The 24,461-nt window shown below is 38.1% G+C and overlaps 1 protein-coding gene across 3 annotated transcripts in view; it reads left to right on the top strand.

Annotated features, from left to right (window-relative positions):
* CCNYL1 (cyclin Y like 1) overlaps positions 1 to 24,461 on the top strand; it is a 36,164-nt gene that overhangs the window by 1,657 nt on the left and 10,046 nt on the right. For 2 of the 3 annotated variants that reach the window (XM_043577639.1, XM_043577640.1), the window contains exons 2-5: positions 11,230 to 11,304; positions 12,979 to 13,013; positions 19,308 to 19,408; positions 22,497 to 22,532. In XM_043577639.1, the coding sequence (XP_043433574.1) occupies positions 11,230 to 11,304; positions 12,979 to 13,013; positions 19,308 to 19,408; positions 22,497 to 22,532 (247 nt within the window). The remainder of the gene's footprint in view (positions 1 to 11,229; positions 11,305 to 12,978; positions 13,014 to 19,307; positions 19,409 to 22,496; positions 22,533 to 24,461) is intronic. The other variant, XM_043577641.1, reaches the window with a different exon arrangement.

Below are 24,461 nucleotides of genomic sequence, written 5' to 3' on the forward strand. Positions count from 1 at the left end.
TTAATAACCATGTGGCTCTTTAATGAGTCTTATGTTCTTTGAAGTAGAAAACATTGTATCATAAAGATGTGAAAGCCCCATTAGCCCATTCGTTTCATTTAAATGCCACAGCTTATAGAGGAAATGTCTTACAGCTCTTTTTCTACTTAAACTTCAGCGGGGCTCTTAAGAATTATAATAATTAAGCCTGTGGATTCACCCATATGAGGGACATGGCTTTGTAATGGGGAAGTACTGCTTTTTCAGAACATTCAAATATTGTAAAAGAATGAACAAATTAAATGAATTAATTGGACGTTTAAACACAAAGCATGTGAATACTTGTGAAAACTTCTATTCTGCTTGGTGTTGAAAGGTAAGCTTCTGGGGCGCCTGGGTGGCGCAGTCGGTTAAGCGTCCGACTTCAGCCAGGTCACGATCTCGCGGTCCGTGAGTTCGAGCCCCTCGTCGGGCCCTGGGCTGATGGCTCAGAGCCTGGAGCCTGTTTCCGATTCTGTGTCTCCCTCTCTCTCTGCCCCTCCCCCGTTCATGCTCTGTCTCTCTCTGTCCCAAAAAAATAAATAAACGTTGAAAAAAAAATTAAAAAAAAAAAAGAAAGGTAAGCTTCTGAGTGATTTTACAAACTAGTTAGTAGATGGGTAGTGTTGGATGAGAGACCAAATGGGACCTTTACATAATTCTTTTAAGATTTACAGCACGGGGCGCCTGGGTGGCGCAGTCGGTTAAGCGTCCGACTTCAGCCAGGTCACGATCTCGCGGTCAGTGAGTTCGAGCCCCGCGTCGGGCTCTGGGCTGATGGCTCAGAGCCTGGAGACTGTTTCCGATTCTGTGTCTCCCTCTCTCTCTGCCCCTCCCCCGTTCATGCTCTGTCTCTCTCTGTCCCAAAAATAAATAAACGTTGAAAAAAAAAAAAAAAAGATTTACAGCACATTTTCATGTCAATCTCATTTGGCCCTTCCGACTACCAATAAGCCTGCAGGTTTTCTCCCCATGTTGCTAATGAGGAAAGAGAGACCCAGAGATGGGCAATGACTGTGTAACACAGCTACTAAACAGAAGAGACTGACATGGAGGTGACAGATTGCTGGGTTCAGCTCTTGTACAGCTCTCATAGTCAGCTCTCACCTTATTTATACATAAGGTAGACCTCTCCCAACGTAGTCATCATGACTGTTTCCATTCAAGGTTGATTGTTCACAACTCAAAGCAACTTTTACCTCTCTCTCCTGTCTGTACATTCATTACAATAGGTAAGACTATATAAAAGTGGAAGTCATGAGCCTAGATTAACCTGTCAGGGAAACGGGTTGATGGATTTTAAAGAGTTTGTTCTGGTGACCTCAAATTGAAGCCAGGAATACGCTGGACAGAGGAACGTTAGGAGAAGCAGATGAGAAGGATGACTGGGAGGCTTAGTCGGTTAAGCATCTGACTCTTGGTTTTAGCTCAGGTCATGATCTCATGGTTTGTGAGTTCGAGCCTCACATAGGGCTCTGTGCTGACAGTGTAGAACCAGCTTGGGATTCTCTCTCTCTCCCTCTCTCTCCGTTCCTCCCCTGCTTGTGCCCCCTCCCTCTCAAATAAGCTTAAAAAAAAAAAAAAAAAAGAAAAGCTGATGAGGTAAGGTACCTTAAGCATAGGACTGTAAGGAGTATTAAACCAAAAAAGTTAAAAAGTTTGTAAGTATAGAATTTACCCTTTATGTTTAACGTGATAGTTAAAATTTCATTTCAATTTGTCTTAAAATTTTCTTTGAAGTTCAATAAAGTGATAAGAGAACTCCCAATTTCAGCATTTGCCTATTAGATTTCCATAGAAACAAGGTCAGAACACTAACTCTAAAGTGCAGGCACATTGAAAGTTTGCTTTTAATGTCTTTATTTCAGAAAATTTTATATCAGTTTCCCTGGAAACTAAGAAATACCTACTTAGATATAAAGCATTTTGGCTTTTCTATGATGAAGAATTTATTTACTTCATTTCTTAGACAAAAGTCATCCATAGATAATGCTGTGCCTTGTTTTTCTCAAACATTTCAGAAAAATGTGATTTCTTCAAACCTTTTCAAAGAGATATTCTAAGAACCTAGCATAGATTTCAGATAGACTCAAGAATTTTTCTAGGTGCACCTGGGTGGCTCAGTCGGCTAAGCATCCCACTCTTGGTTTCTGCTCAGGTCATGCTCTCGTGGTTTGTGAGTTCGAGCCCTGCTTTGGGCTCTGTGCTGGTAGTGCCGAGCCTGCTTGGGATTCTCTCTCTTTCTGCTCCTCCACTGCTCACTGTCTGTGTCTCTTTCAAAATAAACAAACATTGAAAAAAGATTAAAGAATATCTCCACTACCTTGCCTTTACCTAACCCTGTATCTACTCTAACTGGTGTATCAATGACACAAAATAAGATACTGAAGTCCTATTATCCAATTTTATTGTTACTCACCAACTTTTCATACAGTCTGTTATGTTCTGACCTTACAGGCCTCACTGATTTGCTGGCCAGAGTGCTCTCTGAAGTGACCCCTTCTTCCCCCTTCCCCCGAGGAGTGAGTAGGGAAGGAATTGGCAATATGATGTGGAAAAACCTCTGAGCAACAGATCTTTCCTCTTTCCAGTAGCTATTTTAAACCCTCCTTTTTTTTGTTTTTTTTTGGGTTTTTTTTTTTTGTTTTTGGCTTTTTTAAATGACAATAAGCATTTGATATAAAAGATTTAGAAAATATAAAAAAGTCATTCACTTAGAATATCCAGAACTTTTATTAATATTTTGGCATTTACTCTTCCTAAATGTGCTGTATGTATATAAACATAACATTTTGTTTATTTAACAAAAATGAGCTAACTCTTCATGTACTGCTGTATAGCATTTTGTTTTAAAGGAAAGCAACGACCTAAAGCTCCTAGCACTGTGCTTGATGCCTAGAGAGCACTCTAGGATATATTTCCGTGCAGCTGCACGTAGCTCCACTACATGCCTTTTCATAACTGTGTAGTGTACTGTTGAATGGTGGGAGCACCATTCATTTACCTACCCCTTATGGTTGGGCATCTTTTATAGTAAAACAGTATACAATCCCACTATTATGCTTTATTCAGGGGGCACAGATAAAAACTGGTGCATTGTACCTCCCTTTAGAATTCAGATGGTATACGGAAATTAAGTCTTATGACTTAATTAAGTCTGCAGGATGAGTCCTTTTGTAGGTAAAGTAGTTTAACACTAAATGTCCTTATACTGAATTACAGTTACCATTGGTTTTTCACTGGATGTTAGAATTCCTCTTTTAGATTTTTGTGGTTCTTGGTAGCCTGTCTTGCGTCTTTAATTCTGAATAACTACTACACTAAGAGATCTGAAAGTAATGCCAGTCTAAGATGACTAATCAAAAGAAGCATTAGAAGAAATCTTAGTAGAGATGGGAAAATAGGAAGAAACTTAACTGGTTTGGGGTACACTGAAACAGATGTTTATTGGGCACTGTTCCAGATGCTGGGCAGCCGGTGGTATACATGACAAAGCCCCTACCCTAACTCCTTACATTCTGGAAGGACCTAGGGGCAGACAGCACATGAATAATAAAGAATGTCAGGTAGTGAGGTGCTGAAAGAAAGTGAAAGAAAGCCAAGGATGGGAGGGCAGTTTTACTTGAAGTGGTTAAAGACGGCTGTTCTCAAGTGACAAGTACACAGCCTTAAAAGTGAGGGGGAGCTGTGGGAGGGTGTAGGACAGGAGGCTTCCTTGCAGAGGTCCTCAGTTGGGAATATGCTTGGTGCAAGCAAAGGACAGAAAGACATGGACTGGCTCCAGAGTGAGAGGGATGCTATGAGAAATGCCGTGGGTTAAGACCTTGTATGCCTATTGGGCCTTGACTAAAAAACACAGATCTTCGTTTAGTTGTAATGGGAAACCAATGGAGGATTATATGTGGGGGAATGATGTTAATTCTTAAAAAAAAAAAAAAAAAAGAAAGAAATAAGAAAGAAAAAGAGACTAGCTACTGTGTGAGAATGTGTAATGCAGGCACGGGTTGGAGTCAGGGAGAGCAGGTAGAAGGCTGATGCAGTAGTTTAGGTGAGAGCCAACGTGAATTGAACAGAAGATAAGGGTCTAAAATATAGGCTGACTTAAATTAAGTGAATTTAAAAGGCAACAAACGTATGGATGGGCAAGTCACAGAAAAAGAAATGCAGATAACCTTTAAACATTTTTGCGCATAGAAGAAATGTGAAATAAAACTATACTGTAGTTTCTCTCCTGTTGGGAGAAAATCCATTGATGCTACATTCTTTGGTGAGGCTGTGAAGAAATAATCATGTATTGCTGGTGAAAATGCAAAGTGGTTTGACCCCGTGAAAGAGATATGGGCACAATCTCACAACACTGCAGGTACATTAAACCCAGAAATCCTACTCCAAGGAATTTATTCTGAAGATATACCCCACAGATATGAAACTACATATTCACAAAGGTTTTGTTGCATTATTTTCAAAAGCAAAATATCGTTAGTACCTTGTATGTCCAGTAAGGGGCTAGTAAAGTCAAGTGTTGCATCTACATAGTAGATAGCTATGGAGCTGTAAAAAAAAGATCAAGGTCTGTCTTCACTGCTATGAAGTGATCTCCAGGATATGTTACATGAAAAAAACAAGGAGAGGACATACAGTAATCTGCATGACAGAAGCAAGAGAAATGCATATTTGCTTAAAAAAACCAGAATCAATGAGAGAAATTCTTACTGATTGTGTGAGTATTATTCCTTTCCCTTTAGTGGCAGCCAAAGCACATATTTGCTTAAGATGATATTTGGGTATGAGTAATGAGTGGACATTTCATACACTTTCTAATGAAATGCTAAATATTCACTTTTTGCTTTTGAGTTCATTTGTGAAAGCTTTGTCATTTATTGTGCTTTAGATGATATATAGATTGCTCTTACATTTCTTTTGCTCCTCACAAAGTTGAGTTACATAGTATAGGAATGGTATGTTTTACACATGAGAAGACCGGCTTTGAGAGGTATAAATTGAGTTGTCCCAGTTTTAACAATGAGACAGTAGATCAGGAATGTAAATTAAAGATACATGGTCTATAGGAATAGAATTTATTGAATGACTCATCATGCGGGCTACTGTGGGATACTATTTTTTTTTTTAAGAGTTTATTTTTAAGTAATCTCTACACCCAGCATAGGTCTCAAACCTACAACCCCGAGATCAAGTGTCACATGCTCTATACCGAGCCAGCTAGGTGCCTCTGTATACTACTTTTTTTCCTCTTTTGTGCATGTGTGTATTAAAATAATTAAGCTTTAGAATTAAAATATTAACATTGCACAATGTAAAATGAAATAGAGGTAACTTGCAACCCAGAAATGTTCTTAAAAGTTCAGGAAACTGAGGGAGCTCCTGAGTGGCTCAATTGGTTAAGCAGCTGACTTTGGCTCAGGTCATGATCTTGCAGTTCATGGGTTCGAGCCCCGCATTGGGGTCTGTGCTGACAGATCAGAGCCTGGAGCCTGCTTCAGATTCTGTGTCTCCTGCCACTTCCACACTCCTGCTCTGTTTCTCTCTCTCAAAATTAAAAAAAAAAAAAAAAAAAAATTAAAAAAGAAATGCAATTCCTACATTAAAAAAAAAAAAAAAAGTTCAGGAAACTGAGAAAAAATACTCTTTAGAAATATATAAAGGAAGAAAGGTGTACTTCACTGTATGAAATGTCACATCTCAGTTAGAGTCACCAAACCATGGGTTGAGGATTAAAACAAGGCAAGACTGAGAAGCAAGGTAGAGTCAGGTACAGTAGTTTGAAAGCCAGAGTTAGAAGGATTGTCAGAGGCTAGGAAGTGGAAGGAGAGCTCAAGCAAGGAGTAGATTGGGGGATGCGGGAACACACTGTGTGCCCTCTGGTGACTGCAGGCCAGCTCAAGGCCATACGGTAGAAATTACCTGACTGGGGTGGAAAAGTGTGGACTCAGATAAAATCATCAGTGTACATGGCAATTGTAAGACTTGAAATGTTTTTGTTAATGGGCCATAAAATGAATGCACGTACAGTATAAGGATGATAGTGTAGTTCAGTAAATGCAGGAAGCCTTAAGTGAACAGGTACCCAGCGGTTAGCCCAGAAACTGCTGACATCTTCTATTTTAATTGGGATATATTGAAATCAATATATTGAAATCAATCGCTTTGTGAAATATGCTGCTCTGTCAGGTCGTTTCCTGGTCACTGCCTTCTCCCTCTAATATTTTGACAAGGAAAAATCATTTACTGACTGACAGTTTCTAGTTGCCTAATTTTGCCACATTTAGCCTCTAATAATGCATTTCCTTTATTCTAAGTTGCCTGTGTTTTCACATTTTTAACATCTGTGCGTTGTATAACTGATAGAATCTTAGGGGAAAAGCCGTATTGGATGTCAATGGTTTTACAGATTTCCTCTGTGTTTATATTAAGACCCAAGTTTAATTTTTTTCTGAAGTTCTACTTTTCCTGCTTCAACCTGTCATGCTGTCAAATTAAGTTGCAATTTAAATTGATTTAAAAAAAAAGTGATGGGTATTAAAATACAATTTTAATCATAACCTCTAATCATGAACTCAGGAATATTTCTCTTAGGTTAAAAACATTCGTGGGGCGCCTGGCTGGCTCAGTCTGAAGAGCATGTGAGTCTTGATCCTCGGGGTCATGGGTTCAAGCCCCACATTGGGTGTAGAGATTACTTAAAAAATTCTTAGAGGCGTCCAAAGAAATAATTTTGGGCCAGATTCGCATACAAGATGTATAGTAATTTCATGCCATCTCTCTCACTGCGTGTGCTTGCATGAATATGTGAGTGCATGTTGGTGGGAGGTGGTAATGCTTTGTTTAATAGTTGGCAGTATGACCTTTGTGATAGTATGATTTCGCGTAGTTATCTTAGGTGCTTGAGAAGACAGTAATGGACAGCACGGAAATGTGTGTGTGTATCTGAGTTTACAGTCTAGTGGCTTAAATATCCATTCTATAAAGCAGCAATGTGGTTTTTCTCATTAGCAAAAAGTGCAGGTTATATAGACAACTGTCGCAGGCTAAAGACAGGAGGTTACTATTTTCCGAAAACCTCATGCAGACTGACAACATCAGGGTCTTAGTAGGTGTAATACATACAGTATATACAAATCATAGCAGCTCACCAAAGTGGCAATAGCACTGTTAACTGTGGGGAAAATAGTCAAACTGTGTAATCAGAGAAATGCAAATTAGAGACTGTGGACTTCCTCATTTTTATCAGTAGGAATCTTTTCTTTCAAGTAATCAAAGCCGGGGTAGGAGCTGAAACTGGTAGAGTTGATAGCATTATACACTAATATCCCCCCCCCCCCCCCCCCCGCCCTTTCTTTAGAAAGCAACTCAGCAATACATTGAGCCATGACAATGATCTAAACTTGTGGCCTAGTCATCCTATTTTGGAGATCTTTCCTAAGGAGATAAAAAACAAAATTGTTTTTTAAAAACTTTGTATATGAAGATTTCCCTCATAATATAAGAAGTTTGTAAGCACCTCAACCCTAAGAATAAGGATTGGCTAAGTAAAGTATAGGAATAATATTTGGTAGGCCATTGTATATACATTAAACAATACATATACTGGAATGGGGTAAAGATCACTTGTCAATAACAAAATAGGACATAAATGGTACACTGATTACAGTTGTTTTTCTTTTTTTTTTTTTTAAAAGAGTATAAGTAACAAAGTAATGGTTGTGAGTTTATGAGTAATTTTTAAACAAAGTATTATTTTGACTCTTGTAAATTTTTGTTCATGGTATTTGTTAAAGGAGTGAGCAAGTGACTTTTATCTATTTGCACCTTTAATGTGATCATCATTACTGCCGATTAACCAGATCCCTTTCAGTGACAAATTAAAATTGATCTTAAAATTGTTTAAAAACAACATTGACTCCTATAATCAGAGTTCATGGAGTAAACTGGGTACCACTTGACCCAGGAATTAAATGGCCTTCTTAGAACCTGTCTCAGTTCTGCTCTCTTCTCTTGATATCTCCTAGCAAGGTCCCCTCCCCCAATGATAGCAAAGGAAACATGGGACAGCTCCAAGCTAGCTGGGAGCCCACAGCTTGGCCTTGCTCAGTGGTTCTTTGGAAGTCCCAGGGCACGTGCCACCCTAGAACTCTAGGTGGAGTAGGGGCAGTGCCAGTTTCCTTCTTGTCGCTTGGGCTAATTTTGCTTTGTTCCTGCACGTTGCCATTTCTTTTATCCCAGCTCTTGATTTTTGTACTTAGATCGGTAGTAGAACATCTTGGTTTGGGGTGTATGTACATGTGTAGCCTGCTTCTTCTCCTTTGATTCTGGTACTTCTTTTTCCTGGATTTAATTTTTTTTAACTTAAAAAAAATTTTTTTTGAGTTTATTTACTTTTGAGAGAGAGAGAGAGAGAGCGAGAGAGAGCACGAGGGAAGGGCAGAGAGACGGGGAGAGATAGAACCCCAAGCAGACTCTGCACTGTCAGCACGGAGCCCGATGTGGGGCTTGAACTCATGACCTGAGCCAAAACCAAGAGTTGGATGCTTAACCAGCTGAGCCACCCAGGCACCCCTAATTTTTTTCCCTAATTTTTTTTTTTTTTTAATTTTTTTTCAACGTTTATTTATTTTTGGGACAGAGAGAGACAGAGCATGAATGGGGAAGGGGCAGAGAGAGAGGGAGACACAGAATCGGAAACAGGCTCCAGGCTCCGAGCCATCAGCCCAGAGCCTGACGCGGGGCTCGAACTCCCGGACCGCGAGATCGTGACCTGGCTGAAGTCGGACGCTTAACCGACTGCGCCACCCAGGCGTCCTTTCCTAATTTTTAAAAATGTTTATTTATTTTTGAGAGAGAGAGAGAGTGGGCGAGAGCAGAGGAAGTGTAGAGAGAGAGGGAGATGCAGAATCAAAGCAGGCTCCAGGTTCTGAGCTGTCCACATGGAGCCTGATGTGGGGCTCAAACCCACAAACCGTGAGATCATGACCTGAGCCGAAGTCGGATACTTAATTGACTGAGCCACTCAGGTGCCCCCCCCATTGAAAAGATTTAATTAAACTTCTGTGGTGCCATAGGCACTGATACATAGTATGTTTACTTCTGCAAACATTTCTGTTTATTTTTTGGATTCAAATGCAGTATATTTGCTTTCTTTCTGGTAGGAAGTTGGTCATGAACTCTTTTGGAAGCTTTAGGTTAGAGGCAGCTGTGAGAGTCTTTGTCGCTTTGAGCACAGCTGAATTCATTTATTTTCCCAATAGCTGACACTGTCTCATTTTTCAAATATGTGAAAAAAGTTTAATTTTTATGGGTCTTTTACATAAAAATGTTGAATTGTTTCCCCAAAAGCAGTTTTAACAAACTTCAAATTCAGTGAAGGAATTTCCATGAAGAACAAAGCTATGTTTAGCTATGTAAATTTCTAGTGCTGGCAGCACCATTAAAATGGATGGTTCAGATTCCTGTTAAACCAGGAAGTCCCAAATGATGTTTGTGCAAGATTCTAACTATATTACTTGGAGGAAAAAAGGATTCTAGGTAGATAAATTTTATGAAATGCTGAATTAGACAGGATTCACTGTAAGAATGATTAGTTTTTAATATATCATTGGACATTTTGATTCTCTAATAGCCACAGATAGTGTTTAAAGAAAAAAAAATTTAATGTTTTACTTTATTTTTTGAGAGATGGAAGGAGACAGAGCATGAGCAGGGCAGGGGCAGAGAGAGGGGGAGACACAGATACTGAAGCAGGCTCCAGGCTCCAAGCTGTCAGCACAGAGCCTGATGCGGAGCTCAAACCCACCAACGCAAGATCATGATCTGAGACAAAGTCATATGCTCAAAAAAAAAAAATTTTTTTTGATTGGACTGCCAACACCCCTTTTAAAAACAGAACAATTATCATGTGGTTTCTTAACCATACTCTGTCAGGATCTTGGTCCAGTTTCTTACAAGATTGACTAAATGCTTTGAGATGGACATTGCTGAGTGTCATAAAGTTTTGTGGGGTTTTTTTTTTTTTTTCCTTTTTAAGAGAATTTTGAGTGGTTCTTACAAAGGTTGTTGCAATAGGAAAGTCATTTATTTGATAGAAATATCAAGCTGTCTAGTCAAACACAATGAAATAACCCAAAAATATATTTCAGAGCTTAAAAAGAGCAAAGATTATATGGAACCAGACAAAACCTATTTGTGCATTTCCTATTTCTTGCTCAAATTGCTTTGCTTACCAGACTGTCACTAAACATCTTGAGGAAATGCAGGGATCATTTTATTTGGAATCTTAGACACACCAGAGGTTTTTTGTTTTGTTTTTTATATGACAACTTTGTTTCCCATATGGTGGCAAACCTTGTTCTATGAAAATTCAAGGACCTGTTTTTGTATTCTTGCATGAATAGAGAGACTTTTTCCCACCTTGGTGCAGGATGGACTATAGACAGACATACCTTTTACATAGGCATGGGAAAAATTTTTTACAAGTAGCCTCATGATCTGCTCCAGAAAGTACTCTTATTGAAGCCCCAAATGAATCATGCAGCATGGACAGAAGAAGCAAGAGTTTGGCTTTAGAAATCAAGGGCAAAAGTTAAAAACCACTTGCTATTATGGAAGTGTACCTAAAGATGAGAACATTGAACCTTGTATACATACGGTCCTCTTAATTCTACCTGTGTATAGCTCCCTACATAAACCACAGCTAATTCAGTGAGTTCATTTGTTGAATGGAGTTAGAATTAGCCATTTGATTATCTAAAGAACACAAGCTTGCCAAAAGCAACTTGTTTGGTTTTGGCACATTTGATATATTGAGTTGGTATCTGACAGTAATTAGCCACAGCATAACTTGCTTCTTGGGACTGTTTCTAGAATATGCTGTTAATGTCAGCTTAAAGGATGGTAATGGGATTTTTAGTAAGTAGGAGGGGGAAGGCATATATTTCATCTAAAAGTTGCATAGGTTATTTAGGTGCAAGTTAGAATGAGTCTAAGACATAGCCTGGTTTTATTCCACATGTGTGGAGAGATTCTACAATTTTGCAGTGTCCTGGTATATTTTTTATATTGTTCCTGTTACTAAAATTGGCTTTTTGTCATTACTAAAAACTCTTCCCAAGACTGCTAAGTGATTCAAATTGATGTGTAGCTATTTTTAAAATCCTGTCTTTTTCTACTCAAACCATCATACCTTTTCTTCCTATACAGACTTAGCTTTGGAATCAAACCCTTCTGACCATCCAAGGGCAAGCACAATTTTCCTGAGCAAATCTCAAACGGATGGTAAGACAGTATTTTTTTTTCTTCTGAAAAAAAGATTGAAAACCGTCTTTGTTTTGTGTATTATTGAAGGAACCTAGAAGAACTCATACGTTGGTTTAAGTGTTTCACTTTTTCATGTATTCACTTATTTTAATATGTGATGATATACTTTCGTTGTCACTGATTTAGTTGGCAGAACACGTGGACTGTTCACACATTTGCCACCTCTTTATCAACACAGTCGGTTGACCACATGATTTAGATGTGGTCTAACTCATACCACTTTGTCTTTTTCCCCTGTTCCAAAGAGCACACATTTTAGAGATGAGTGATAGGATTTAGGCCACAGTTTGGTTTTCATTTAACAAATTTAAAAAATCATCAATTTATGGGGATTAACTCTGTGATTCTGGCCCCATTTTACACAGTGCTCAACCAAACAAGCCTATCTCACATCCACATTTATGCCATTCAGAACTTTTGAGCTATTCAAAACTTCCTCATCCTAACGTAGTGATGTGGCAGGATTTGTAGGAACAAACATAGCCTGTGGGGTTTCCTAGAAAGTTCGCTTCCACAAGTGAAACTAGTATACATTGCCTGTGCCCTTGATTTAGAATGAGAGTCTGAACTGGAGATTTTTTAGCACTCCTGCTTTCCTGCTTATTTTCCTTAATGTTATGTTAAATCCTCATTTATTTGAACTAAAAAGCCATATGTGACCAAGTTTTTCAGTTGATTATGACAGAGATAAAAGAAGTGAGGGTTCCATAATATTTGAAGTGATGCAGCACAATAAATAATGGAGTGTTTTAACCTGCATGTTCATAGTGTGTGTACTTAGCCTATCGCAAGCAGATCACTTCTGGTTAGCATTGCTGTATTTCTCAGGTTCATCCAGAAACATGGATTGCCCACCTGATACAGACAGTGTGGAGACAGTTAAAAGCTATCTCCTGTCTCTCTCGCCTCAGTCATAAGGAGTGCGTACCTCTGATGTCACGCCACATTAAAGGAGACAGTGTGGGAAACAAAGTGTGGCCCGAGACCCTCATTGGACCCTTTTATTCTACTGCTGTCCTTTGTTAGAGCAAAGTGATTTTGTGTGCTGTAGATATGTCCAGTTAGGTTAACATACTCATTAAAATATAAATTTAAGGTAGATTACTTTCCAGTTGTGTAATGACCCATTTATTTTTTAGTAAGGTGTATTAGTAGATTACCAATAAGTGCTTCAGGATGCTTCCAGGATACTGATGCATCTACAGATCAGTGCCTGGCCAGAGACTGGTTCTTAGAGCTGGCAGATCCTGGTAACTAAAGTAAGCTATATAGAGAGAATTAGAAAATACTACTGTGTAGTGGTTCAGATATAGAACAGATAAACATTTTTATTAGCTAAATTTTTACCTGGTGTGGTTTGCTTTGTCCTTTTCTTTTGTACGTGGGGAGCCTTTCATTTGTACCTAACAGGGAATATCTGTCGAGTCAAAAACTAAAACTAAGTCTTTAGATTTTACTATAGGATTCATCTTGCTAGGTGATTTAAATTATGAATTTTGTTGGAAATTATATTTTAAAAATGGAATTTGATCTCCTTTTGTATGTTGGTAATCCATCAGATAATTAGCAGCTACTTTTACTTTTCTATGGCATTTGTATCAGAATTGATCAGTTAATCTTTTTTATTCTTAGTGCGAGAAAAGAGGAAGAGCAACCATTTAAACCATGTAAGTAAACAGTTGAAAAGTTAAAAAATTAATAGTTTGAATTAAAAATGTGTCTGCCATTATTCCTAAAAAATGTAATGGATCCAGTATGGTTAGTGTGGACCTCTTTTTGTAGGTTTTCTAAATCTCTTCTATTTTCCTCATTATGAAATGTATTCAGGGAAGTCTTTGGCTTAGTAATCCTCATTTTTTAAGGGTCCTGACATTTGACTTAAATTTTAAAAACATGATTGTGATATAAAGTTCTACCTTCAGTTTGTTCGCTTTAATTTTTTAATCTTATTTTTTAACCAAAGTAACAAAAATATACCAAGTTAATTTGTAGCGCTCTCTATCCACTTGCTGTCATGCCAGGTGAAAGCTTAGCTCCCTCACTCACCTTGGCCTTACCTCCCTCCCTCTGTTGCCTCAGCCTGTATCATGGTTCTTATTAAATCAGCACCAGTGTTTTCTTATGACTGTGCAGATACTCACTGCTGAGCCATGTAGTTCTCTGCCTTCTCCCGTATACACTTCATCCTTTTTCTTAAACATTTCTGAAACCTGAGCACTTCAGCACTTCTCCAGGGTAATCCAGTCCCCATTTTGCTAGCCAACATGATCTCACACAGCCAGATGCTGTAAGTAGCTCCCTGGCGGGCCTTCCTACTTTCACATACCCCATTTTGTGTGTGTGTGGAATTAATTTCCTGACGATATTCACTTGCCTATTTTCTAACAGCTATTTTTCCCCCAAATGCTGTAACATTTGTCACATGTCTATCAAAAATATTTTTCGTTTACTAAAACACGTCTGTTCCATTTTTTTTCTTGGAGACAGCCTTTTGTCATTCTACTCCAGTAGAGTAGACTGGTTTTTGCTAGGCCAGCTCTGTGTCTGTTTTCCTAGGATATCTCCTTGAAGTCATCTGGGATCTCACATAACTACTGTCATGTTTTGAGTCCCCCTGTGTCCTAGAATTTTTGTTTCCCTTTGTCTTGTTAAATGCCCTTGTTTTACTGGAGTCCATTTTTCTAGGAATGGACAGAAGTTTTTAGAGATCTAGCCTGTCTCAAACTCCTGTTTGAGAAAGTATAGAATTCTAGGTTGAAACTAATTTTGGCAGTTCTACAGACATTTCTCTTTTGTCTTCTCATTTACAGTGTTGCTCATAAGTCTATTGACATTGTGCATTATTGATTTTAGTCATTGTTTCCTCATCCCTTCTTTCTCTGGAACCTTTGAGTACCTTCCCTGTCCTTGGGATTCTGAAATTTCATAATATGGTTTGGTATGGACCTTTTCATTTTATTGGGGCCAGTAAGTCTGTAGACCATCCCTCCTCCTAGTAAAGTAATTAATTAATTAATTAATTAATTTATTTATTCTGTTTTGGTATTTTCTGTTATTCAGATGTTGGGCCTCTTAGAGCAGTATTGCTGCATGGATCTCTAATCTTTTCCCCTTCTGTTTTCATTTTGTCTTTTTGTTCTACTTCCTAGAGATTTTCTTGACTTTATGCTCTGACTCTTCTCTTGAATACTTAGTTTTATCTTATTTTTAATTTATAAAGGTCTCAAAAAATGACCTTTAAATGATTTTTATTTATAGCATTATTATTCTTATTATGCTTATTTATCGCATTTTAATTCTTTCACCAATGCAATTTCTTGTCTTTCTGAGGGCCTTTAAGAGTTTTTTAAGTTTCATTTGCTTCTTAATTTTATCATTCCTATCAGTTTCTTTTTCCTGTTTCAGTCTCTTGTTGGAGGCTTCTCTTAAATGTGTAGTGGTCCCTGCCTATCTCAGATCTCATTGGAAGTCCTTGTTAACTGATGGGCCTCACTGTGGAGATTTGGGGCTGAGCCTCTGAATTCTGAGCCTGCCATGGCTTCTTTTTTTTTTTTTTCTTTTTTTTTTTTTTAATTTTTTTTCAACGTTTATTTATTTTGGGGACAGAGAGAGACAGAGCATGAACGGGGGAGGGGCAGAGAGAGAGGGAGACACAGAATCGGAAACAGGCTCCAGGCTCCGAGCCATCAGCCCAGAGCCCGACGCGGGGCTCGAACTCACGGACCGCGAGATCGTGACCTGGCTGAAGTCGGACGCTTAACCGACTGCGCCACCCAGGCGCCCCTTTTTTTTTTTTCTTTCTGCCATGGCTTCTTAAGACAACTGGCTTTCTTGTTCCTGTTCCTGTAGCATCCTGGTTGTGTTTTCTGTGTTCTTCCATGTCACCTGCCATTCCTTTGTCTAGTCAGGTCATCTTTCACACGTTAAAAATCACCTGCTGTTTATCCTGTGTTGTGTGTAACCTCTGAAAGGAGGGGGAGCGGAAATAGATACGTGATCGTTTACCATGTTTAACTCAAACTTAGAATCTGTTTTATTTTATTTTTATTTATTTATTTTTTTTTTAAATTTTTTTTTCAACTTTTTTAATTTATTTTTGGGACAGAGAGAGACAGAGCATGAACGGGGGAGGGGCAGAGAGAGAGGGAGACACAGAATCGGAAACAGGCTCCAGGCTCTGAGCCATCAGCCCAGAGCCCGACGCGGGGCTCGAACTCCCGGACCGCGAGATCGTGACCTGGCTGAAGTCGGACGCTTAACCGACTGCGCCACCCAGGCGCCCCTTTTTTTTTTTTTTTTTTTTTTTTTCTGCCATGGCTTCTTAAGACAACTGGCTTTCTTGTTCCTGTTCCTGTAGCATCCTGGTTGTGTTTTCTGTGTTCTTCCATGTCACCTGCCATTCCTTTGTCTAGTCAGGTCATCTTTCACACGTTAAAAATCACCTGCTGTTTATCCTGTGTTGTGTGTAACCTCTGAAAGGAGGGGGAGCGGAAATAGATACGTGATCGTTTACCATGTTTAACTCAAACTTAGAATCTGTTTTAATTTAACACAATTAATCATATTAAATCAGACAGTATTTTTGGTTATCCCTGTAATTTGCGTATTATACTTTTCTACTAAGGCTGTGGTTAACAATTCAAACCATGCACCTTGTCATATTGCCCCATTAATGCACAACATAGATAAAGCGTAGTTTTTATTAATGTGTAAAGTGCTGGGAATTTTTAAGTTATATTGCAAGAAAGACAAAACTTGTCCTGTGAAAAAGGGGAGACACAAAAGTGAACTTCAGCCGTAGGCACAATGGAAAAGTCAGTGGGTGGGGGCAGGATTTCAACAGGTACTTGACCTTTGATGGTAAGTTTTGGGTTGTGACTTCCTAGACTTCTAGTTGTGATTATTTTCTAGTCTTTGCCATTGAACCTTAAGTCTATGAAATAACCTCTCCTTTTGTTGTAAAGATTGTAAAAGCCCACCTATTCTGTTAGTGCTCAATGAAGATAAATCCTGCCTTTGTCTCTTCTAGTGACCACTGAAATAATATCTATGAACACTACACTGCCAGTACTGTTTTTTGCTTTTTGGTTTTGTTTTTTTGTTTTTTTGTTTTTTTGTTTTTTTGTTTTTTTGTTTTAGTATTTGCATTTTATAACCCTGTGTTTGTCAGTATAGTTTATTGAGGCTGTAAGCCACCAACAGTTAAGCCTTTAACCATAGAAGACAATTGTCTTAAAATTTCAGCTAATTTTAAGCTAATAAATAATTACAGCTAATATATCCAGGCTTTGCTCAGAGACTTAATTCTGCCACTCTCTAGTTGAATATTAGATGTTACTGAATACTGAAAAGTAGGCCTGGACTGATGGGGAAGTATTCAATGTTTCTTTGGTTAGATCTAGTCAGTAGACAGTAAGTTCCTGATTCACTAACTCCCTCCCCTGCCCAATATGGCTATAAGGCCACATGTAATTAAAATTTCTTAATGTTTCATACTAATATTTTTAGAGACAAACCAATATACATTTATAATAGAAAAAAAAAGTTTTAAACATGTATTTTTGAGAGACAGAGCACAGCAGGGGAGGAGCAGAGAGAGAGGCAGACACAAAATCCAAACCAGGCTCCAGGCTCTGAGCTGTCAGCACAGAGCCCGATGTGGAGCTCCAACCCATATACCATGAGATCATGACCTGAGCCAAAGTCAGACGCTTAACTGACTGAGCTGCCCAGGTGTCCCAGAAAAAAAATTTTTAATGGAGGAAAGTCGGAGTAAATATAACCAACCCAAAGCTTTACCAACTAGTCTACACTTTGGTGCATTTTCTTCCTATTCTTTTTATAGCTCCCCAGTGTAGGTTTTTGGTCAGAATTGACTTTTCTTATGATGTAATATACACTATATTATACCCAGTAGTAGTGGCCTAAAAACATAACTTTCTTCCCATTTAGAATTTTTTTTTTTAACATTTATTTATTTTTTAGAGACAGAGACAGAGCATGAGTGGGGGAGGGACAGAGAGAGAGGGAGACACAGAATCCAAAGCAGGCTCCAGGCTCTGAGCTGTCAGCACAGAGCCTGCAGCGGGGCTTGAACCCACAAACTTGCGAGGTCATGACCTGAGCCGAAGTCACTTAGGGGACTGAGCCACCCAGGCGCCCCTAGAATGAAAGTATTTAAATGAATTAATTTTCATTTTCATGCTGTATTTTTTGAGATTCTTAAAGTAAATTACATATTAGCTGAATAGCTTAAGGAACATAACAGTTTTAGATACAGTTGAACATTTCTGGCTTAAAGGAGAAGTTAGTGATACTTTTCAAAAATATAATGTCTGGAATTTTTTATTAATAAGTGAAGTGGCGTTTTTATATGCCATGCGGATATTTCTGATTATTGGCTGCTGGCAGTTTTTAAATGCTCTATAATTTAAAAAGTATCAACTAGATTTTTTCTCCGCCCCATCTGTCTTGTATTCAAGGAGGATGCCAGTGGGAGAGTCTGACAGGATGGCAAACCCTATTTTATATTAATAGGAGGAAGGAAGGCTCATCTGAATTAGTAAAAAAACAGAAACAAAAATGAAACCCAACAAACTAAGCACTAAAATTGTTGGTATTTTGCGGTATTGAATGCTGCCATTTTGACTTCTCAGTTATTGGCCTTACTTTAAGGAAGAGATTTGTCCTCCCAGAGTTTAGGCTGTTTCAGTATTTGACTGCTGCTGTATACCCCGGCTCTTCCCAGATAAATGGATACTTCTAAAGTGTTTTAAAGATCATTTATTACTGCATAGAGGGTCTCCGGAAGCTCACTGTCACCTCTCCTGACACCACTGCAGATATATTCCGCAGATAAATTTGTATCTGTAGTAAGATTTACCTTCCAACTGTAATTGATTTTTAAATAATTTGTCAGACACTTATGGAACTCCTGATTTGCCCCAGATTCTGTGCTCAGCAGCTGGAGGTGGGAGGAGTAAGAGTCCTCCTTTTCCTGGAGAAGCTTACTTTCTAAGGAGGGGGACACCCTGTAAGCAATTGGTAGCATGTAACAAGTGGCAGATGAGCTGTGTGAGTGTACAGAAAGAGAAATTTTGTGGTGTGGCTACTGGCAAAGGTATCCTTCCTTGGAGGTAGATGAGATCAAGCTTGCTGAGACATGGAGGAAGAAAAAGACATTGTAGGCAAAGAGAGCAGCATGAGTGAGGCAGGCACGTATAGAATAGAATAGAATTAATAAAAACTTTAAATGAATGGAAAGTATTCTGAGGTTCTCACCTGAGTAATGCGATGGCAATCTTATTCAAACGTGAAGTCAAAGTTAAGTTGTCGTAAGCTGTTTTATCTGTTTTTGGATGTGAGGGAATCTTAAAGCAATACTCTTACCCTCCAGATAAGGAAACTGAGGCCCAGAGGGACCTATGGCCCCTTCGCTTATTAGTGATAGAGCAGCCCTGGTACAAACAGCCTCTGACTCCAGGACATTTGTTTCATCACACTGTCTCCTGAACTGACACATTTGTTGTTGGCTTTCATTTACTGCGATAAAATGTTTTTGCATCAATATTCTACAAGGCATTACAGTTTATTGTAGTAAATGAATAGTAGAAATGGAAGTCTCAGCTGCTTTTCATTGCTTAAGAAAAAAAAAACACTGAAGTCTTATTCTAAACTTTTTACCTTGTTATAAAGGGAATTTATAATAGGTGCTTATCAGGTTTGATAATAGGTAATTTATCAAGGGCAGTAGTTCATAACCCATTCCTTAAACCTCATGTGGGAATTTAGAGTATCCACTGGGTTTCCCATAGCACTGCACATGATAGCACACTCAAGCAGTTCATGAAGTATAAGAAAAAACGTAATGCTTTATCGTTTGACATTTTAACCGAGGAAAAAACACACTTTTATAGGTTTAACTTACTGTGACATTTTCTTCTATTTCCCTTCCCCTTCAGGTATCTCCAGGGCAGCTTACTAAAAAGTATAGCTCATGCTCAACAATATTTCTAGATGACAGCACAGTCAGCCAGCCTAATCTTAGAACCACAATAAAATGGTGAGTACAACTAGGTTGCCAAGGGCTGAGTGACAGACCCCCTTATGCTAAAACAGCATCCTAGCTATACTTGGTCATTTCAGTCACTTGATTGTCCTTTTCAGTGATCAGGTTAAGAAACTGGTATCACTTTTATATTGCTTTCAAGGACCTAAATCTGAGTATTCAATTTCCACTTTAATCTTAGAGTACCTGGTGGAAGGGAAAGCCAGTTAGCAAATAAGAAATCCCAGAGAGAGTGCACCTCTTACTTGGTGCATTTCTGTTGTGAAGACATTGTTGAACGTGATGAGGAGAGGGAGAGGTGCTTTTTATTGGGTATTTCTAGGAAAAAGTATTTCTTTATGAGTCATAAGTCTAAAACAACGTGTATTACTTTGGAAGCTACTCTTGAAAGAAGGAACATTTTGTCCCCTACTGGCACCAGAGTGTATCTACATTTAAACGTAATTGAATTTTTGTCAGATTTTCCCTATCGTGCGTTTTTTTACCCTGCCCTTTTTCTGTGTGAAAATTAACTTCTCCTTCCTATCTCTCAGAGAGGGGGAAAATAAATATCGAGCCTATCTTAAGGAACAAATTCTTCAAGCTTTATGGATGAGATTTGCTCAACTGGAAATTTTAACTTAATAGATATACTTAATTTTAATTTTATATGTGTGTATGGATACAGAAATATATCTCCAGGCCCCACTGTATCAGTCCATATATAAAAAAAGTACAGCAGAGAACAGAGATGGTTTTGGAAACATAGCTGGTCAGGTTTATAGTTCAGCAAACATGAACAGCGTTGTGATGATGACAAGTATTCCTTAATTTCTGAGAGCACTTCATAATCCACAGTTGGAGTTGCACTTTCGGAACACCCTAAAGATGAACCTTTCAAGCTTATTTAAGAGGAAAAAATAAAACAGGATGCAGTGCTTCTTGACTTCTTTGAGATTGGCCAAGGAACATTTATTAATGTCTCTTTGAGACAGGAGTATGGATTTTCCAGAACACAGTATGGAAACACTACTTCAAAATATTAATATTCTCATCTTTACTTTTATTTTTCAGTCTTCAAAACAGTTAGCTTTTAACTTATTTGTTTTCTAATGTACCAAGCTTTTTCAGCTACTTAAATTATTAGTAACTTCTACTTTAATTACAGACAGCAGGTTCACAATCACAAAAATGTAACTTTGCTCTCTCCCTTATAAATAACAGTAGTTGAGATTAAATTGTGTTTCAGCAAAACCTGAGCCCCAAAAGTCTAAAATCCTGAGTTTTTGCACCTAACAAGTGATCACTGAATGTTTTTATTCAGCCAAGACACTAAACCCACGTGTAAAAGAACACTTTACTTTGGCTAGAGTCCCCAGCTTTTGAGTTCAAAAGATTCTAATGTTTTAGTATATAATTCAAAAGTGGTTTTAAAGATTAATCTTGCTCAGACAAGTAGGTTTCATACTTGTTTCTCCCAACTTAGTCTAATTTGTGGAAGTATATTAAGTTTAATTTGCTCTAAGTTTAAAAAATATTGATTCAGTGCATTCATTATTGGTGAAATAAAGGTTTACTGAGAAAATTAATAGGGCAAAGTGGCTTTTAGGAATGATTTTGAAAAATGTTTACATTGGGGTAGGGCATTGTTCTCAGTGGGGAGGGGGGCTATTAGAATCACACAGCTTTTTTCAAGATCTGTGTTTCCAAATACATGCATTTTCCCCTCCCCCACCACACTCTCACAACCCTTTTGATAGGCTGAGGAAGGATAGGGGGCATAATTATATGGACAAAAGCATTCTGGATGATTCATTCATTCCCAGATTTTGTTGCACATCGCAATCACCTAGGGACCTTTAAACACCCTTCTGATGCCCAAGTCCTACCCAGTGCCAATTAAATCAGAACATCTTGAGGTGGAAGCCAGGCAGTTTTTAAAGCTCCTCAGGTGATCCTAGTGTGCAGCAAGCTTGGGGAACCACTGCCTGGTTAGAGTGTAGGAGAATGAGAACTGCTTCTGACCATCTGTGGGGCTTTGGGCAAGTCAGTTTTAAGCCTTGGTTCCTTATTGGTAAAATGGGTTGTTTCATTAAATGCTACGTAAGGTTTAGTGGTCCTTTTCATCATAGAACTTTGAATTCTGTGATCTTAAAATCAAATTGAAGTTGAAACTGTTTGAAGCACTATAGAAGTATCCATCTTTGATGCTAATAACGTTATAGGCCTTTTTACAAGTGCTCACCCAACAGACCTAGTTAAAATTCAGATTTGCCTTCCCTCAATTGTTTTGAGCTTCATTTTAGATACTTTGAGGGTAAAGGGAAGCATATAACTTAACCAGGAGAACCCCTTTGTTGCCTAATACAAAACATCTGAATAACTTAGGACTAGTGATTTAAAGAGTGTCTGAGAGACTTCTGTCTATCTGTTCGTTAATATTTTATTCAAACTAATTTGGAAATACCTGTCATTAAATACTATACTGTGTAGTATGATGCTGCATTGTTAATACCGCTTATTTCGGGATAGCTAGACCTATCATCGATTTTGTGGGTACTTATACTTACCATTAAATTTTCTAATTATGCAAAAGTGATTTTAAATGATTTTATTTGGTACAGAACACTTTAATTTACTCTTAGGGAAATAATGGAAAATGGGTGGGTTGGTGGATAGTGAACTAAATCAACTGAAATGCAGGGCCTAACCTTTTTTTTTTTTTTTTTTTAATACAAAAACTACCTTATGGCTTAAATTTAAGCATGTGTACAAACGATAAAACTTGTACAGGAGGAAAGATTCTGTGGGTAGAAGGACAAATGACAGGGAAAATATGTAATAAATTTATAATTTGTAATTATCAGCCAGAACTTGTCTTCTAACAGCATATTACCTAGCAGTTTGGTCCTCCTATTTTTGCCAAAGCCAACGAACTAAAACAAGGGGGGAAAGTGCCCATATAAACTGCTCTGAATTAGAGGATTTCAGGGCCACTAGGCCTCTGGGAAGATCCTCTCTCCCTCCCAACCCCTCTTAAGAAAATGTCTTCATGCCTAACATGGTAAAATCAATTGTTACAGTTTTCTTTTTCCCTCCACAGTGTGACCTTAGCAATATACTACCACATAAAGAACAGGTGAGCTCTTTTCAAACCTGTCTTGTTATTCCAGCTAATTTGATAGATACCAAGTTTAGTGTTAGGTAACAACTATAGATATCATTAGAGTAAACTTATAGAGTGCTTTTATTACAATATTGAGACCCAAAGAGTATTTGTTCCTGTGGGTTATATTTACTGTATTAGAAATTAAATTTGAGAATTAAAAAATTAAATCCACTGTATGTTAAAACATGGTTTTTATGGCACTATTGGAATTTTGAGCTAGACAATTCTTTGTTTGGGGGGATTGGCCTGCATATCATAGGATGTTTAGCAGTATCCCTGGCCTCAGCTCACTAGATGCCAGTAGCACCCTCTCCCTCCCTCGGCATTGTGTCTTCAGACCTGGCCACATGTCCCCTGGAGAACAAAATCATCCCCGATTGGGAAGCCCAGTGTTAACAGAAATCATATCTTTTATTAAAAAGTAGCTATTATCCACAACAAGAGAGTGGAAAGTATGTCATTGATTTACAGTTTTGCAAATCTGTTTAATATCTGTTTTAATAGAAGACAGCTCATTCTCATACCCTGTCTGTCTTCAGTGATTTGTTTTGAAGAAACACTATGAAGAAGAGCTGGCCTCTTTCAGATACATAGTTGGACAAAGGTGTGCTTTTAAAGCCTTCAGATAACCGTGGATGTTCTATGATGCTGCACCAAAAGTCCACAAGGACTAGTTTCTTAAATTGTAACAGAATTTTAAATCCTGTCTGTGAATTTGTACTCTGTTAATACATTGATCTATCTATCTTGCACACTGAATGGATCTTTTACGTGTATGTGATTTCATAATAATATGCACTGATCAGTTGGAAAGTACTAGTTCACATTTCTTTATACAGTATCAAAATCTCACTTTTGTTAGTGATACTAACAAAAAAAGACCAGCAGTCTTACCAGAAAAGTGTTTTAGGTATTGAGAAGCTATCAGGCTCACAGTAGCTGAAGCTCCCATTGAAAGGTACAAGTTTTCCAAAATCCTGATTTTTTTAGCTTGATAGCCTGAATTTTATCATTGGCAACAAATACTTTAGTTATTTCCTTGAAGTTTCAGGCTCACTTTAATTAAAAAATTTTTTTTTAATTTTTATTTTAAAGTAAACTCTATGCCCAACATGAGACTTGAGTTCACGACCCTGCGATCAAGAGTCACGTGCTCTACCGACTGAGTCAGCCAGGCGCCCCTCATTTTGTTCATTTTTAAGAGAATGACTATCAGTTGCGCTTTCAAATAAAGATGGTGCTCTATGAAAAAAGCGGCTTGTTCGGCTCACAACTAAGTCGCAAGTGCTTTTCCTTAACTATCTTCCAGTATGCGGAAGTGTTTCATATATACTTTCTGCTTATTCAGAATATTAGAAGGGTCAAGGCTTAATAACTGTTAAATTTGCCTGCTTTACCAAAGATGTTCTTAAGTACAGCAGAATTTTTTTTCAACTGCAAGTGGCAGTGAAGACTAGAATGACTAGGTACAGTTGGGTACCACTGCCTTGATTCATGCTCAGAACCCAGCAGTTTTACTCCCTTTTATTTTTTTATACAATCACTGCAGATGTCAAAAGTGTATGAGCGAGTAATGTCTTTAATATTTCCCTCGGTTCTGACTTCCTGGGTCTCTGAAAAGGGGAACCCTAGAGACCTGTAGACCACACTTGGAGAACCACTGTTTAAATGAGCGCAATGTATTAGTGTGGTGAACTTTTAAACAAAAAGACTTTGAAAATTAAGAAGAAGGTTACATTTTTAACTCAAACTATTTAAGAGAGACAAGAAGAAATACGTGATAAGAATGTGTAATATAGAGAACTACAGAGAGGGAAAAAACAGGGGAAAACCATGAATTTCATATTCACATTTATTAAAATTCTGAAGACTTCATTGCCCACCACTATGGCTTTATGA

This window comes from Prionailurus bengalensis, chromosome C1 (genome assembly GCF_016509475.1).
Source record: "Prionailurus bengalensis isolate Pbe53 chromosome C1, Fcat_Pben_1.1_paternal_pri, whole genome shotgun sequence".
NCBI classification, from domain to species: Eukaryota; Metazoa; Chordata; class Mammalia; order Carnivora; family Felidae; genus Prionailurus; species Prionailurus bengalensis.